The sequence below is a fragment of the Sorex araneus genome, chromosome 2, assembly GCF_027595985.1.
Source record: "Sorex araneus isolate mSorAra2 chromosome 2, mSorAra2.pri, whole genome shotgun sequence".
NCBI lineage: Eukaryota > Metazoa > Chordata > Mammalia > Eulipotyphla > Soricidae > Sorex > Sorex araneus.
Window position 1 is genome coordinate 342,810,454 of NC_073303.1, and position 13,493 is coordinate 342,823,946.

The window sequence follows — 13,493 nt, forward strand, 5'->3', positions numbered from 1 at the left end:
GAACAGAGTGAATTGTCTAAAGTAGATTTCCCCCCAAAGCAGGGAATTATTGTTCAAAAGTGTTTTTGATTTTAAAGATTCTTAAGTCTGTCTTTCAGCTTTGGCTACTTTGTAATAAATATCATACCTTCTCCCATACAATACTCCCAAGAATGACTTCTCTGAATATGCCTTCTGTCTTTTAGCAGCTGTTGAGTGTTGAGTGTTGAGTGACGTACAAGGCACACCTCCAAGTGTTCTGTACAGCATTTTTATTGATGTACAAAATAGCCTGTTCCCCATTCAAAAGCATAATCTGCATAGGAAGAGTTTCTCTTATCCCTATTTACAGAGAAGGTTTTTAGTGCAAAAAAAAAAAAAAACCCAAAAAACAAAACAAACAAACAAACAAACAAAACCCTCAAAAACATGACACTGCGTCCCCGCCCACCCCATCTAGCATACAAATGGGTCAGTTTTGTCCGATGCTAGCTGGGGTTCCTTGGCTATATTTTGGGCCTCCAGCCATGAATGAATTGCATGATCTTTTTCACCTGCAGTTTGCTCAACTTGAAATCCTCGGAGAGGATCTCCTCCGTGAGCTGCACCAGCAAGTTGCCATCGATCTTTTCGGTCACAAAGAAGGCGATGACGTCTTCCGACAGGCCGATGAACCGTAAGCACTTGGCCACCTCTTCGATGGAGAGTCCGGCCAGGTCGGCGGGGGGCTGCCAGGGTGAGCCGTCGCCGCAGGAGCGCGGGGCCAGCTGCAGGTGCAGCGGCGACGAGAAGGGGTAGGGCCCGGGGAAGAGGTCCTGCACGCCCTTTGGCACGAAGTACGGGTCCTCCGAGAGGTCCGGCGAGCCCGCCGGCGGGTCTTCCTCAGCACCATCGATTTGCAGAGGCAACGGGGAGGTTTCGGGGGCCGCTTTCTCTTCCGCGGGCTTCGGGGCCCTGGGCGGGAGCGCCGGGCACGAGACGCTCTGCTTGGCGGGGCCGGCGGCCAGCGCCTTGTCCTCGGTGCTCTCCAGGGAGTAGCTGGCCGACTTGGGGCAGCCCTGGCCGCCGCCTGCGGGCTCGGGGCTCGGGGGGCTGCCGGGGGGCGCGCGGCCGTCCAGCTCGCAGGGCGCGGGGCAGTTCCTCTTTGGCGTGGCCGGCGCCTTGGGCCGCGGGTAGCTGTAGCTGCGGCTGGGCTCCTGCAGGAAGTCGCTGCGGGTCTGCGCCTCCGACGCGCCCAGGTAGTGGTTGGGCCACGACAGCCGCGAGGACAGCGCCTCGGCGGCCGGGCTGCCCAGCGGGGACTTGAGGTCCCCGGCCTCCGCCTTCACCCGCGGGCACGGGTAGCAGGACACCGGGGCGCTCTCCGCAGGGCTCGGCTCACTCTTCGGAACGCTGCTGGAAAGCAAATGCAAGAAAGGGCGATCAGGCGGGGACAAGAACAGCCGGGGCCGGGGCAATACCCACCGCGGGCAGGGCTCTTGCCTTGCATGCGGCGGACCTGGGTTCAATCCCCCTCCCCTGGCCTCCCGTAGGGTCCCCCAGAACCGCAGGAGTGATCCCTGAGTGCGGAGTATCAGGAGTGAAGCCCTGAGCATGGTCGGGTCTGACCCCAAATCAAAAATTAAAAAAAAAAAAAAGAAAAGAAAAAAGTCAACAAAGAACAAAAGCGCTAAATCCCAAATCTTTTCTCATCCCATACATGTCTAGTAGAAAACTATAGTTAAGGGGTGGGTGGGGGTAAAGATGCATTTTTTGCATCAGAAATTCAATAAGGGCTCCGCTAATCTCAACAGGGTTCATAAAGGAAAGATCTCCAGGGCAGGAGAGAGGCGCAATGAGCTAGATACTTGCTCTGCCGGCTGCTGGAGACTTGGGTTCCATCCCTGAGCTCCCAGCCAAGGAAGCACCCCTTCCACACACCCCCTCCCCCCAAGTATTGCCAGGCATGGCCCAAATACCAAATGAAAAAAAAAAACATGATAATAATAAATAAAATCTTTGATGTTGACACCAGCACTGCAATTTGTGTCAATTAAATCCCATCCAAGTGAATCACCAGTGGTCTACACCGATGGCCATGTGTAAAATCACTAAATAAAATATGTGGCTAATTAGGCATCCGGATATAATGATTTAAAGTGCTACAGATGTCAAGTACATTCTTTGCTCACGGACTACACCCAGGAGCCCCTGGAGTGGCGGTGGATCATTCTGGAGGGGGTTCTGCAGCTGCTCTGGTCAGCCACAGGTCTACCAGGGGGAGTGAGAGCACGCGGCTGGTCAGCCTGGGCTTGCTTCTTTGTGCTCTGTGACACTGTGACATTGCCCCCCACACCCTATTTTCCATTCAGTAATGTGAGGAAGGGAGAAATACTCCGAACAAAACAGTAATATCTGCCTTGGGTTCTTTTTTAATTTTGTTTCTGTGCCACACCCAGCGGTGCTTGGGGCTCACTCCTGGCAGGGCTCAGGGGACTATCAGGGCGGCTGGGGAGCTAACCTGGGTGGGCATCATGCAAGGTCAGCGCCCTTCCCTCGGTGCTCCTGCTCTGGACCCCACAGGACAAGCCACTGCCAGGACAACTCAGGGGACTTTGGCCACTGAGTTTCGCATCTACTTTGTCTCTTTTCCTTCGGGGGCACTGTTCCAGAGATTTCCTTTCAACTCAAAACATACGGGGGCTGGGGGCTCCAGCATTCTCTTCCAGTAATATTTAAAAAAAAATCATCTCAGGGGCTGGAGCAATAGCACAGCGGGTAGGGCGTTTGCCTTGCACGCGGCCGACCCGGGTTCAATTCCCAGCATCCCATATGGTCCCCTGAGCACTGCCAGGAGTAATTCCTGAGTGAAAAGCCAGGAGTCATCCCTGTGCATCACCAGGTGTGACCCAAAAAGAAAAAAAAAATCTCCCATGGAAAACAAATAAATAACCAAACTAAGAATATCTGTCTCGGGGCTGGAGCGATAGCACAGTGGGTAGGGCCTTGCATGAGGCCGACCTGGGTTCGATTCCCAGCATCCCATATGGTCCCCTGAGCACCGCCAGGGGTAATTCCTGAGTGCATGAGCCAGGAGTAACCCTTGTGCATCGCCAGATGTGACCCAAAAAGCAAAAAAAAAAAAAAAAAAGAGTATCTGTCTCTCTCTCCCACATTCCCACGTATCTCTTCCCCATCGAGTGTCCGCAGGAAGCCAGGCCCGGCCCGAGAGGGGACGCGTGCACGCAGGCCTGGCACAAAGACTTACATGTCGTGGAGCCCTGAAGAGTAGTAGGACAGGGTGGGGCTGGGCGAGCGTGTCTGCGGCCGCGCGGGCTTGGCGGTGCGCGGAGGGATGGACGGGCTGGTGGACAGAGGCTTGGCGCTTCGGGGCGGAACAGGCGGGGCGTTCAGGAGGCGGCATTCTTCCCTGACCTGGTGGGAAAGAACACTCAGGGTTAGCCGTGCTGGCCAAGGGTCTCCGTACTCAGGGGCCGGGGGAGGGGGGGAGGGGGCGAGGGCGGGGCTCGCGACCATCCTGGCCAACAGGAAGGCTGGCCCAAGCGCAGTGTGATCAGCGGCCCTTGAGTCCTGGCCCGGAAGGGCCCATCTGCACAAGGACGCTGCTCGGTGACAGCCAGGTGCCGCCAGGACAGAAACCCAGCTCAGGAGGGAGGGATGGGTGAGTGAGTGATTAGGGAGGGTGCAAGCCACCCTGATCTGAGTGGAAGGTTAAGTTCTCTGATTCACGGTTCCCCACGGAAGCCGGTTGAACCCAAACCTTAGGGGACGCTGCGCCTTCTCCAGGGCCACACGCTGCTAGCTCCCACTCGGTGTGTCTTTGACTCAACCGGGAAGGAGCAGGCTGCGACTCGCTGGGCCCAGGGTGGCGTGAGAGAGCGTCTTTCTCGCCAGCTGGGGGACACTGGACAGAAAGCCTGCTGTGCAAACCCGGCCGAGTGTGCAATGAGCCAGCGCTCTGTCCTTCCTCCCTGCCCCCTGGAGGGAGGCTCGGGAGCACGCTCAGGAGTCAGATTCAGCCCACGACCCCGGCCTGCAGACCCTCAGCCGCAGCAGACGCCTTGGAACGAATCTGGGTATGTTTGAAAATGCACTTTCGCATGTTCGCCAGCAGGGGGCAGTTTGTCCCCGGTTCTGTGACTCTACCCTACAGGACGTCGGTGGTAAAGGAGGCAATAGTCTTAAAAAAAACAACAAAAAAAACGCCACGCCGTTTAGAGGTCTTGCATCTTTTGGATCTGTACCTTCGATTCCTTTCTTGCCAGCAGTTCTAGGATAATAAAAGTCATGAGACAGGCACTTCCTGTCTGCTCTGTTAGCAATGAAATGGGTTTTTACCACTCACAAGGGGTTTCCCCGGCTGGATCCTCTCCCTGTCCTCTCCCCCCAAAAAAGTTGAGGTTCTGTGCCCTGCAAAAGCGATTTAAGCTGACGCTCAGGTGCAGGGCATGGGGTGGGAACGCTCAGGCATGAAACAGTCTCACCAATAGTGCTCAAATTCACCGAGCCTCAAACAAAATGTAAAAATGAAGAATTTTGGAGAGGACACCTAGCATCCACAGATGTGGAATTATAATGTGGTATACCTGAAATCTGTGACGTTATAAACCACTTCCGCTTCAATAAAAAATAAGACATAATCTTAATTTTAAAAGTGTCACAGGTCACACAATGCATCTTCCAGGACTGGGTCTCGCTGCTGCTCCCACCTGGAGGGTTCATGACCCAGGGCGGAGGAATACAGATCTCTTAATCTGAAGAAGCCCTTCAGGGGAGCAGTTTTGCTCTTCAAAGTAACAGGCTTCCTTTCCCCTTGAGCTTTTAAAAAGATGGTGGGGGTGGGGGACAGAGTGCAGAGCCTTGGCCACCCCGGCACTGTGGGCGCCTCATTTTGGTGGCCTTGTGTGGAGCCACTGGTCTGTCTCTGTGGCCGAGACTTGCCAAGAGGGGCCTCCAGACTTCCTGAGCACTGTCTGAGGTGAGGTTGTGGCAGCAACTGAAGAGAAATTGGGGAGAAATCTGGTGAGACCTAGGGTCAGTATAAGGCCACTCAGCCAGCCCACAGGGGCGCCTGCATCATTCTGGGGTATCTTTTGGGCAGAAGGTATTGAACCACACGGATTGACGCTCAGAGTACCAAGTACCAGAGTACCAAGCACCTCACCCTTGGTACTATCTCTCCAGCTGGGTTAAGCTGAGAGAACGGAGGACACAAAGGTTCTGGCTGGATCACCTCACACCCAGGCTTTTGGAGGTGCATACCAGTTACAAAATTAAGTCACCAATATACATAGCACAGCGGGGAGGGTGCTTGCCTTGCATCAATCCCTGGCACCTCATGCAGGCCCCCCAAGCATCACCAGGAGTGATCCCTGAGCACAGAGCCCGGAGTAAGTCCTGAGCAGAGTCCACTGTGGCGCCCACACAAATGAAAATACATACTGAGGCCTACATAACGGAATTAGTCATTAATGTCTTACTAGCGGCACTCCCGCAGACGTCACTGCGACACTGCGAGGTGCCAATGACAACAGGTACAAGCATCACGGAAACTCGGGGACCCACGGTTGGAGCTCAGGAAAGCAGCTGCTGGTCGTGGATGGTGACCCTGGGAAGGCTTTCCCCTTCCTGTTCCGCTGACCTGCCCAGGCGCCGGGTCATCTGGATCCGGCTCTGCCCCACCCCCACCCCGGGCAGCGTGCAGGAGTCTTCACTGGACCCGTGTGAAGATGAGGTGGAGAAAAGTGCGTCTGGTGGCAGCAGTGTCCACAGAGGCTCCAGCTCAGTGGGCGTGGGGACTGCCGGCCTCCAAGTGGCCACGAAGATACTGAAAAGGTTTTGGTGTGGCCACTTGACTCCAGAGAAGGGGAAAGAATAAATGAGAGCGAGAGTGAGCAGGCAAGCGAGCGAGCGAGAGAGAGCACATGTGAGAGTGTGAGAGAGAGAGAGAGATAGAGATAGAGAGAGAGGAGAGGAGAGAGAAGAGAGGAGTGAGAGAGAAGAGAGGAGTGAGAGAGAGAGAGGGAGAGGGAGAGAGAGAGAAAGAGAAAGAGAGAGAGAGAGAGAGAGAGAGAGAGAGAGAGAGAGAGAGAGAGAGAGAGAGAGAGAGAGAGACACGTGGTGTGGTCAGCAGTCCTTCTCCAGGCCTAGAGACAGACTCTGTTGTGTGGGAGTGTGGGAGGGTGTGAGTGTCCTCACCAGAGGTCAAAGGGAAAGAATTCTCCTTCTGCAGGGGGGTGGTGGGGCGGTGCTGGGCCACACCTGGCTGTGCTCAGGCCTCACTCCTGACTCTGCTCTCAGCAATCACTCCTGGCGCAGGGTGCCGGGGATTGAACTGGGGTCAGCAGCGAGCAGGGCAAGCACCGGACCCACGGTTCTGTCGATCCTGGCCATGACCCAGGCTCTCTGAAACGCAGCTTGGGGAAAAGGTAATTCAAAACAAAACTAAATAAAAACAGTCTGAAAGGGCCTTTGGTCACGATAAGAATTGAACCGCTATTTTGTTGAGACGGAAAATCAACTTCCAAATCTCTTTGTATGGCATATATGATTTTGACTGTGTGCCACCACACACAGAGATGATGAATGTTCTATAATTTTGCTTTATTCTGGGCTGGGGCACACCCATCAGGGCTGGGGGGGATCATCTGGGGTTTGAGGCACGTGCCCTGCCCACTGGGCAACCTCTCTGGCTCTCGCTGCATATTGTTAACGTAGCAGTTTTCAGAGACAGTAGGCTGAAATATTTTGATGAGCTGCTTTTAAATTTGAGTTTCACTTTTTACATTACCTAGTGAACTCTCGAAAAATGAAAACATAACATGAAAACTTGGGCCCCACTATGCAGGTTCATTAGGGAAGGGCCGTGCCCTCAGCCGCATCTCCGAGTGAGTGTACCCCCGACAGGCAGTGGTTGCTCCGGTGAAATCAGAGTTCACGACAATCCACCGAAATGATGGCCTTTGTGGGCCATAGGTCATAGAACCAAGCTGAATTATAATGCTGTATACCGGAAACCTATGGAAGTTATAAACCACTTTCACTTCAGTGGAAAATACGCACACATGTATTAATTTGAAAACTGTCAGATGTTTGGGACTTATCTTTTGATTCAACTTTCATATGTTTGGGATTCAGGGGTCACAGGCAGGAGGGCTTATGACTTCCTTTCTATACACTGTGGTGACCAGTACTCATTTTGCTACTGGACTTCACTCAGCGTGGGACATTAATACCAAGAGGAACACAGCTGTAGGTGAGGGGCCGGAGAGCTGCCACAGCGGGGCGGGCACGCACTTGCCTTGCACCAGCTCGGCCTGGGTCTGATTCCTGTCCTTCACCCCCCAACCCAAGGTACCCCTGAGCCCGCTTGGAGTGATCCCTGAGTGCAGAGTCAGGGGGATGTCAGACCCCGCCCCCCCTGCTCCCGTCCTGGAAAGAGCTGTACTTCAGTACTTGAAATGATTTTTCTTGACAACAAAAGGCATTCTACAAGACTAAGGGGCCCATCGCCTTGTTTCCATTTTCCCCTCATATTCTATTTCACTTTTAAGTTCCACACTTTCAGCACATTCCTCCTGGAAGTCGCAGCATGCGGCTTTCCTTCTCTTACGCCCCTTCCCAGCGGCACCCTCAGGTGACTGGACAAAGGCCAGCCCCGCTGCTGTCCCCACAGGCCCCCTGCAGCCTGCAGCCACCCACCGCCTCCTGCAGGAAGGACTTGCCCCACCTCACTTCATCTGGCTGGTGATGTCTCCCACTCCTCCTCTCTACGAACACGCAGATTCCACGGGATGCAAGGGGTGGGTCTGAACCCCAGCGCCACCTGCTCCCCCGAGCACCATGCCAGGAGTAGCCCCTGAGCACCACCGAAAGACGAAACAGTGTCCCCCGAACACAGCCCTGCTTCCCTGCCTCGCTCTCTACTTCTCCGCCGTCTCCGCAGAAATGTCAGCTCCTCTGGCGTGACCCTCGAGCCCGTCCCTGCCCCACCTGAGAACACGGCGAGCAGCCACGAGAATGGCTCCCTGAACCCCCACTCCGCCAGGCCCCGCTTCTGTCCAGCTGCTCCCCCCCCCCCAGGACTTCCCATCGGCCCCAGCACATGGCAGGCACCGCCACTGCTTCCGCAGCCCTGGGGGTGGCAAAGCTTTCAGGACTCGTCACCTCTGACACAGATATGTCACACAAAATGCCAGGCAGAAGCTAATGGGTGGCACCAAAAATACAACAAAAACTCATGCTTAAAAAAGACACTTAGGAATGGCTTTGATGCTTTTAAGTGGAAACTGCTGTTGGTAAGTTATTTGGCTGATGCATTTTTTTTCCCCCTGTGCTTCCAATAGGGACAATGAAGTGGCCGGGGGTGGGGGTGGGGGGCAGCAGATGTATTGATGACCCCCATCAACTCTTCCCCCACACCCCTTATGGTACAGTGTACAAGTGAAAAGGACAATGGGATTTCTAAATGGCTATGAATATTGGGGCCACTTAACCTCCCCCGCCACACCCATAAGTACAGATCAAGTTTAGTCTCTCTCTCTCTCTCTCTCTTTCTCTCTCTCTCTCTCTCTCTCTCTCTCTCTCTCTCCCTCCCTCTCTCTATCTCTCTCTCCCCTCTTGCACACAGTCTCACATGGCCGGCCCCGTCATTTCTCCTCTACATAAGGACAGAACACGAGTCTCTCGTCTCTCTCTTCTCTCCAGCGGGGCTGAAGCCTCTGTATTTCAGAAGAGATAGCGCGGGCATTCAGGTGCTTGCTTGTGTGTGACCAACTTCTGTTCAACCCCAACAACAAAACCCAAAAAAGACCAACACAAAACCCAAATAACCAAGAAGAGAAAGTTAAGTTAGAGCTGCAAGTTTTGCTGACAGGATCTGAGGTCATCCAGATCTCCGAAGAGGAGTGGGGAGGGCTGAAGCAAGAGAAACACAATCAAGGCATCTTCTTGCCCATAGCAGAGCCCGAACATGTCCTGGAAGCCAAAGGTGGGGTGGATGCCAGGAGAAGGGGACAGCCCCAAGGGGTTGTGAGGAAGGCACAGAGGTTCAGAGAAGAGGTTTGGAGAGGAATCACTGGATTTTCAGCATACGAAGTTTGCATCGAGCAAGGAGAGCAGAAGCCTGGTTCAAACGCGTCAAATCTAGAACAGGAGGAGAGGGGGCAGTTAGTGAGGACGACCCCTGCTTTGGAAGGAGCAGCACTGGCTGCAAAGCAAGAACGGAAGTTATAGGAAAGGGACTGGAAGAAACGCAGAAGCTGACTGGGGAGGAAGCTGCACACTGGAGGTGGCACACGCTGGCGCCTGGGATCTGCCTTTCACGGGTGACAACTAGAGGACACGCCTCTCCCCACTGTTCCCTTCCTTTGCCAGGCCATGACTGGCCAGGCATGGCGAGAAAAGCAGTTTGTCCTCGAACAGCAAAACCGGAAGACACCCGAGAGCATGAGTGACACAGAAGCACTTGGTCCAAACCCAAGGTCCACGGACATAGTGCAAAGGGCTGGAGCCTTCTGTCTGCGAGCTTGGTCCTTCTACCATGGCTCTGGGCACCTCGGGGTGAGAGGAGCGGAACCACTGCACAGCCGGCGCCAGCGCTTAAGGGGGTGGCTCCGAGGATTCTAACCTTCAGTCAGAGTTAAAGGCGTCACTGAATTCGCTTTATTTAAACACACTGACCAGCAAGCATAACTTGATTTCCTGCTTCTGAAGTGGGCATTTAACTAAACTTCCCTCCCCCCCATTTTCTTATATCTCTAAATCAAAAACTTGTGAAAAAAGAAAAACAACAGTCTCCTCCCAAAATAGCCACAAATAAAAAATCATGCATGGAATTTTTTTTTTTTTTTGGTGGAGGGGGGACTCCCAGCAGTGCTCAGGAGATGTGGCTTAAAGCTTAGCGGGTCACTCTTGGCAGTGCTCGGAGAACCCAGAGCTCCTGCATGCAAAGCCCGTACTAGTCTAGCAACTGATCTCCTCAGTCCTACAATGACATTCTTTCTTTCTTTTTTTTTCTTTTTGGGTCACACCCAGCGATGCACAGGGGTTACTCCTGGCTCTGCACTCAAGATTTACCCCTGGTGGTGCTCAGGGGACCATATGGGATGCTGGGAACCAAACCCGGGTTGGCTGCATGCAAGGCAAACACTCTACCCGCTGTGCTATCGTTCCAGCCCGACAGTTATTTTTTTCTGGTTTGGGGGCTATCCCTCATAGTGCGCGGAGATTATTGCCAGCTCTGTGCTCAGGAGACCACACTGGTGCTGGGGAACAAGCCTGGGTTGGCACAGGAGGGCATCTATCCTACAGGCTGTGTTACCTCTCTGGCCAACCGCTACCTCTCCTGAACACACACATTTTTTTGTTGTTGTTGGGGGTCCCATCCTGTGATGCTCAGGGTTTACTCCTGGCTCTGTGTTTAGGGATCACTCTCAGTGCATGAGAACTTTGAAAAGTACAAAGTTCATTTTGGTATGGTTGAAAACAGGGTTATGTGTAGATGCTTTAAGGAAAAAAACTCAAGCATCATATAGACGTGGAGTATTTTATACACATTTACCTGTGAACTAATTTCTCTTGTGACATTATCTTTCTCTGACAGTTCCTAGGGTTTTAAAGAATATTAGTCACAACGGACTGGAGTGATAGCACAGCAGGTAGGGCATTTGCCTTGCACTCGACCGACCCGGGTTCGATTCCTCCGTCCCTCTCGAAGAACCCGGCAAGCTACAGCGAGTATCCCACCCGCAGGGCAGAGCCTCGCAAGCTCCCCAAGGCGTATTCGATATGCCAAAAATAGTAACAAGTCTCACAATGGAGATGTTACTGGTGCCCGCTTGAGCAAATCACTGAACAACGGGATGACAGTGCTACAGTGCAGTGCTAGACACAACACTCACCAAGTGTTTATAAAATAGCATAGAGTGGGACGAGGAGCATTTGGGTACAAAAAAGCTTCTTGCAAAGTCTGTGTTTTTTGGAACTGTCTCTTATTGAAGAAACGATACTTTCACAGCCCCTTAATAACTGGACCAAAGAGACAGCTTGAACAGAAGTAAATGGAAACCTTACTTTGGCATCTTAGTTGCTTAATCATTTTTTGGAAACGTAGCAGTGGTTCCTCACTGCTTAAACACAAGGCCGTGAATGTGGGAGTGACCTACTGAGATGGCCCTTCACATCCTGATGTTTTCAAACCTACCACCATGTGATATGACGTTTATCACGTCTCACCATGCATGGCAATCTCCCATGTCTAGACCCTGCAGCTTAGAAGCAGGGGCAGTCACCAAAGTGATTTTGTCATTGGGAGGGTTTTTTTTTTTCATGTTGACAATAATTCAGAAAACAAAAACAAAAACAACCCAAAGATCTAGCTCTCTCTTTCTCTATCTGACCACTATCAAACTAGATATCTCTATAGTTTAACAGTTTCTCTATCAAACTTTCCTATTGTTTAAACAATACAGAAGTTTAATCTAAACCAGGACTCACCTAGATTATGTATGTAACTTTGTCCCTAAAAGGCCAAATTCAGGATACGAGCAATCCAAAGAAAAGCGTCTTGTAACGAGGCGGCGTTGAACTTTGTAGCTTTGCCTGGACCGAGTGCCCTCTGCCCTGCATTTTACATTTCTTCCCACACTCTCTCCTCTCCCAGATAACAAAATCATTACAGCCTTAAGAAATCTTATTTATAAAGAGGCTTTTATACAAAGAGTTCATAACCCTGTCACAGAACCATCAGGGGTATTTTCAGCCCAAGACAAATTAAAGTTCTATCATGACAAGAGTGGCAATAAATGAACCCCCTATCTGATGAATTGCACGGGAGCAGATATGATTTATATTCAAAATCCTGATTCTTAGATTGCCCCTTTTTCAGACACTGACAATAAGGAACTAAGACAGACCTGAGTTATGGGCCCCTGGGCTCCAAGCCTCGGGTGAGGAAGGCAGGGGCCGGCAGAGACTCCAAGTGGGAGGCAAACAGGGCAAGTTGGCCCTGAAAAGAATACTTGTTTAAATTCCAGGGTGCTTCCACGGACTCAGAAGAATATGCCACTGGGGCAGAGAATAAAGACCTTTCTGAGCAAGGAATATAATACATGATAGATATCTTTAAACAGTATGTAACCTTCCTCTGCCCGGACAGAATGCAATTCTGTGTACATGGTACCTAAGAGGAGGGACTGGAATCCAGACCTAGCAGAGAGACTATTACAATTCCTTTATTAACATTTGAAGCGGTGGGACTTTCAATGGGCACAAGAGAAAAAAAAAATTGTCTTGGCCTAGAAGGTTTCCTTTACAAACAAAATAACCTTCATGAAACCGAAGGCAATTAGTTTTCAAAGTTGCCAACGCACAATAATAATTTAGTCCTTATTTCAATTAACAAATGGGCACGTAGGTAGGGCTCGCTTACAGAGTACTCCTTAAAAGTTGTAATTAAAATTAATTAAATGTCAAATGCCTTAGGAGACCTCATTAATTAGTGGAATCTGGAGTGAATCTTTTTTGTAGAGCAATTATTTTGAAAAGTAAATAATCACTTCCAGATTAATCTTTTTTGTTCCTCAACTTGAATATTAATAATGCACAGGTTTATTTGAGAAAAACATTCCAGTTAATGCTTTTTCTAATACTAATTTCACACAGAAGGAACAAAGGGGGGGAAGGGAAGCTCAGCGGTAGAGCATTTGGCTTGTATGTGAGCCCCTACTCCCCAAGGAAACATTTTTATTACTAATAATAGAAGTTGGACTGGAGCGATAGCACAGTGGGTAGGGCGTTTGCCTTGCACGCGGCCGACCTGGGTTCGATTCCTCCATCCCTCTCGGAGAGCCTTGCAAGCTACTGAGAGTATCCCGCCCGCATGGCAGTGCCTGGCAAGCTCCCCGTGGCGTATAAGATATGCCAAAAACAGTAACAACGAGTCTCACAATGGAGACGTTACTGGTCTTGCTCGAGCAAATCGATGAAAAACGGGACTGACAGTGCTATAATAAAAGTTGCTGTGGCTAATTCTGTTGGCAGGGTGCTCCTTAATTTTTTTCCTACAGGAGAAAAGCTCCAAGTAAATGTACACAGCTGCCTCCCTGGGCTCGCCCACAAAGCTGTGATGTTGGGCAACACCCAGAAGTACCCAGGGGTAGTGGGGATGGAGCCCAGGCCTCGGGCGTGCACAGGTTGCCCTCCAACCCAAGCTATTTCTCCAGCTCTAGGTAAACCTATCTCTGTTGCTTTTTCTTGACAGCTCTTTCTGAGCAGTCTTGGGAGAGCCCTAATTCTCTGGGGGCTGGGGGAGGGGGGAAATGTCTGGGGTGTCACGTTTGGTAGCAGCGGGACCTAGCTGGGCCACTTCCGAGGGCAGAGTAAGCCAAGGCAACTTTTCAACTCCGATACTTCTATGAAGTTCTGCTTAAAAGTCTCAGTTTCGTGACAGGACTCAGCAGTTGGGGCCAGAGCTGGAATATTTTTCAGGGACTCGGCTGAGAGGTTTTTGGTCC

General features: G+C 51.6%; 1 protein-coding gene across 2 annotated transcripts in view; it reads right to left on the reverse strand.

Annotated features, from left to right (window-relative positions):
- Nucleotides 1-236: 236 nt before the first annotated feature.
- The window catches only part of GAREM1 (GRB2 associated regulator of MAPK1 subtype 1), a 206,881-nt gene continuing 193,624 nt past the window's right edge, over nt 237-13,493 (reverse strand). Inside the window, exons 5-6 of one of the 2 annotated variants that reach the window (XM_004606049.2) lie at nt 3,227-3,393; nt 237-1,371 (exon numbers count right to left, since the gene is read on the reverse strand). In XM_004606049.2, coding sequence (XP_004606106.2) covers nt 486-1,371; nt 3,227-3,393 — 1,053 coding nt within the window. In that variant the 3' untranslated portion in view covers nt 237-485. Of the gene's footprint in view, nt 1,375-3,226; nt 3,394-13,493 lie in introns of both variants that reach the window. The other variant, XM_004606048.2, reaches the window with a different exon arrangement.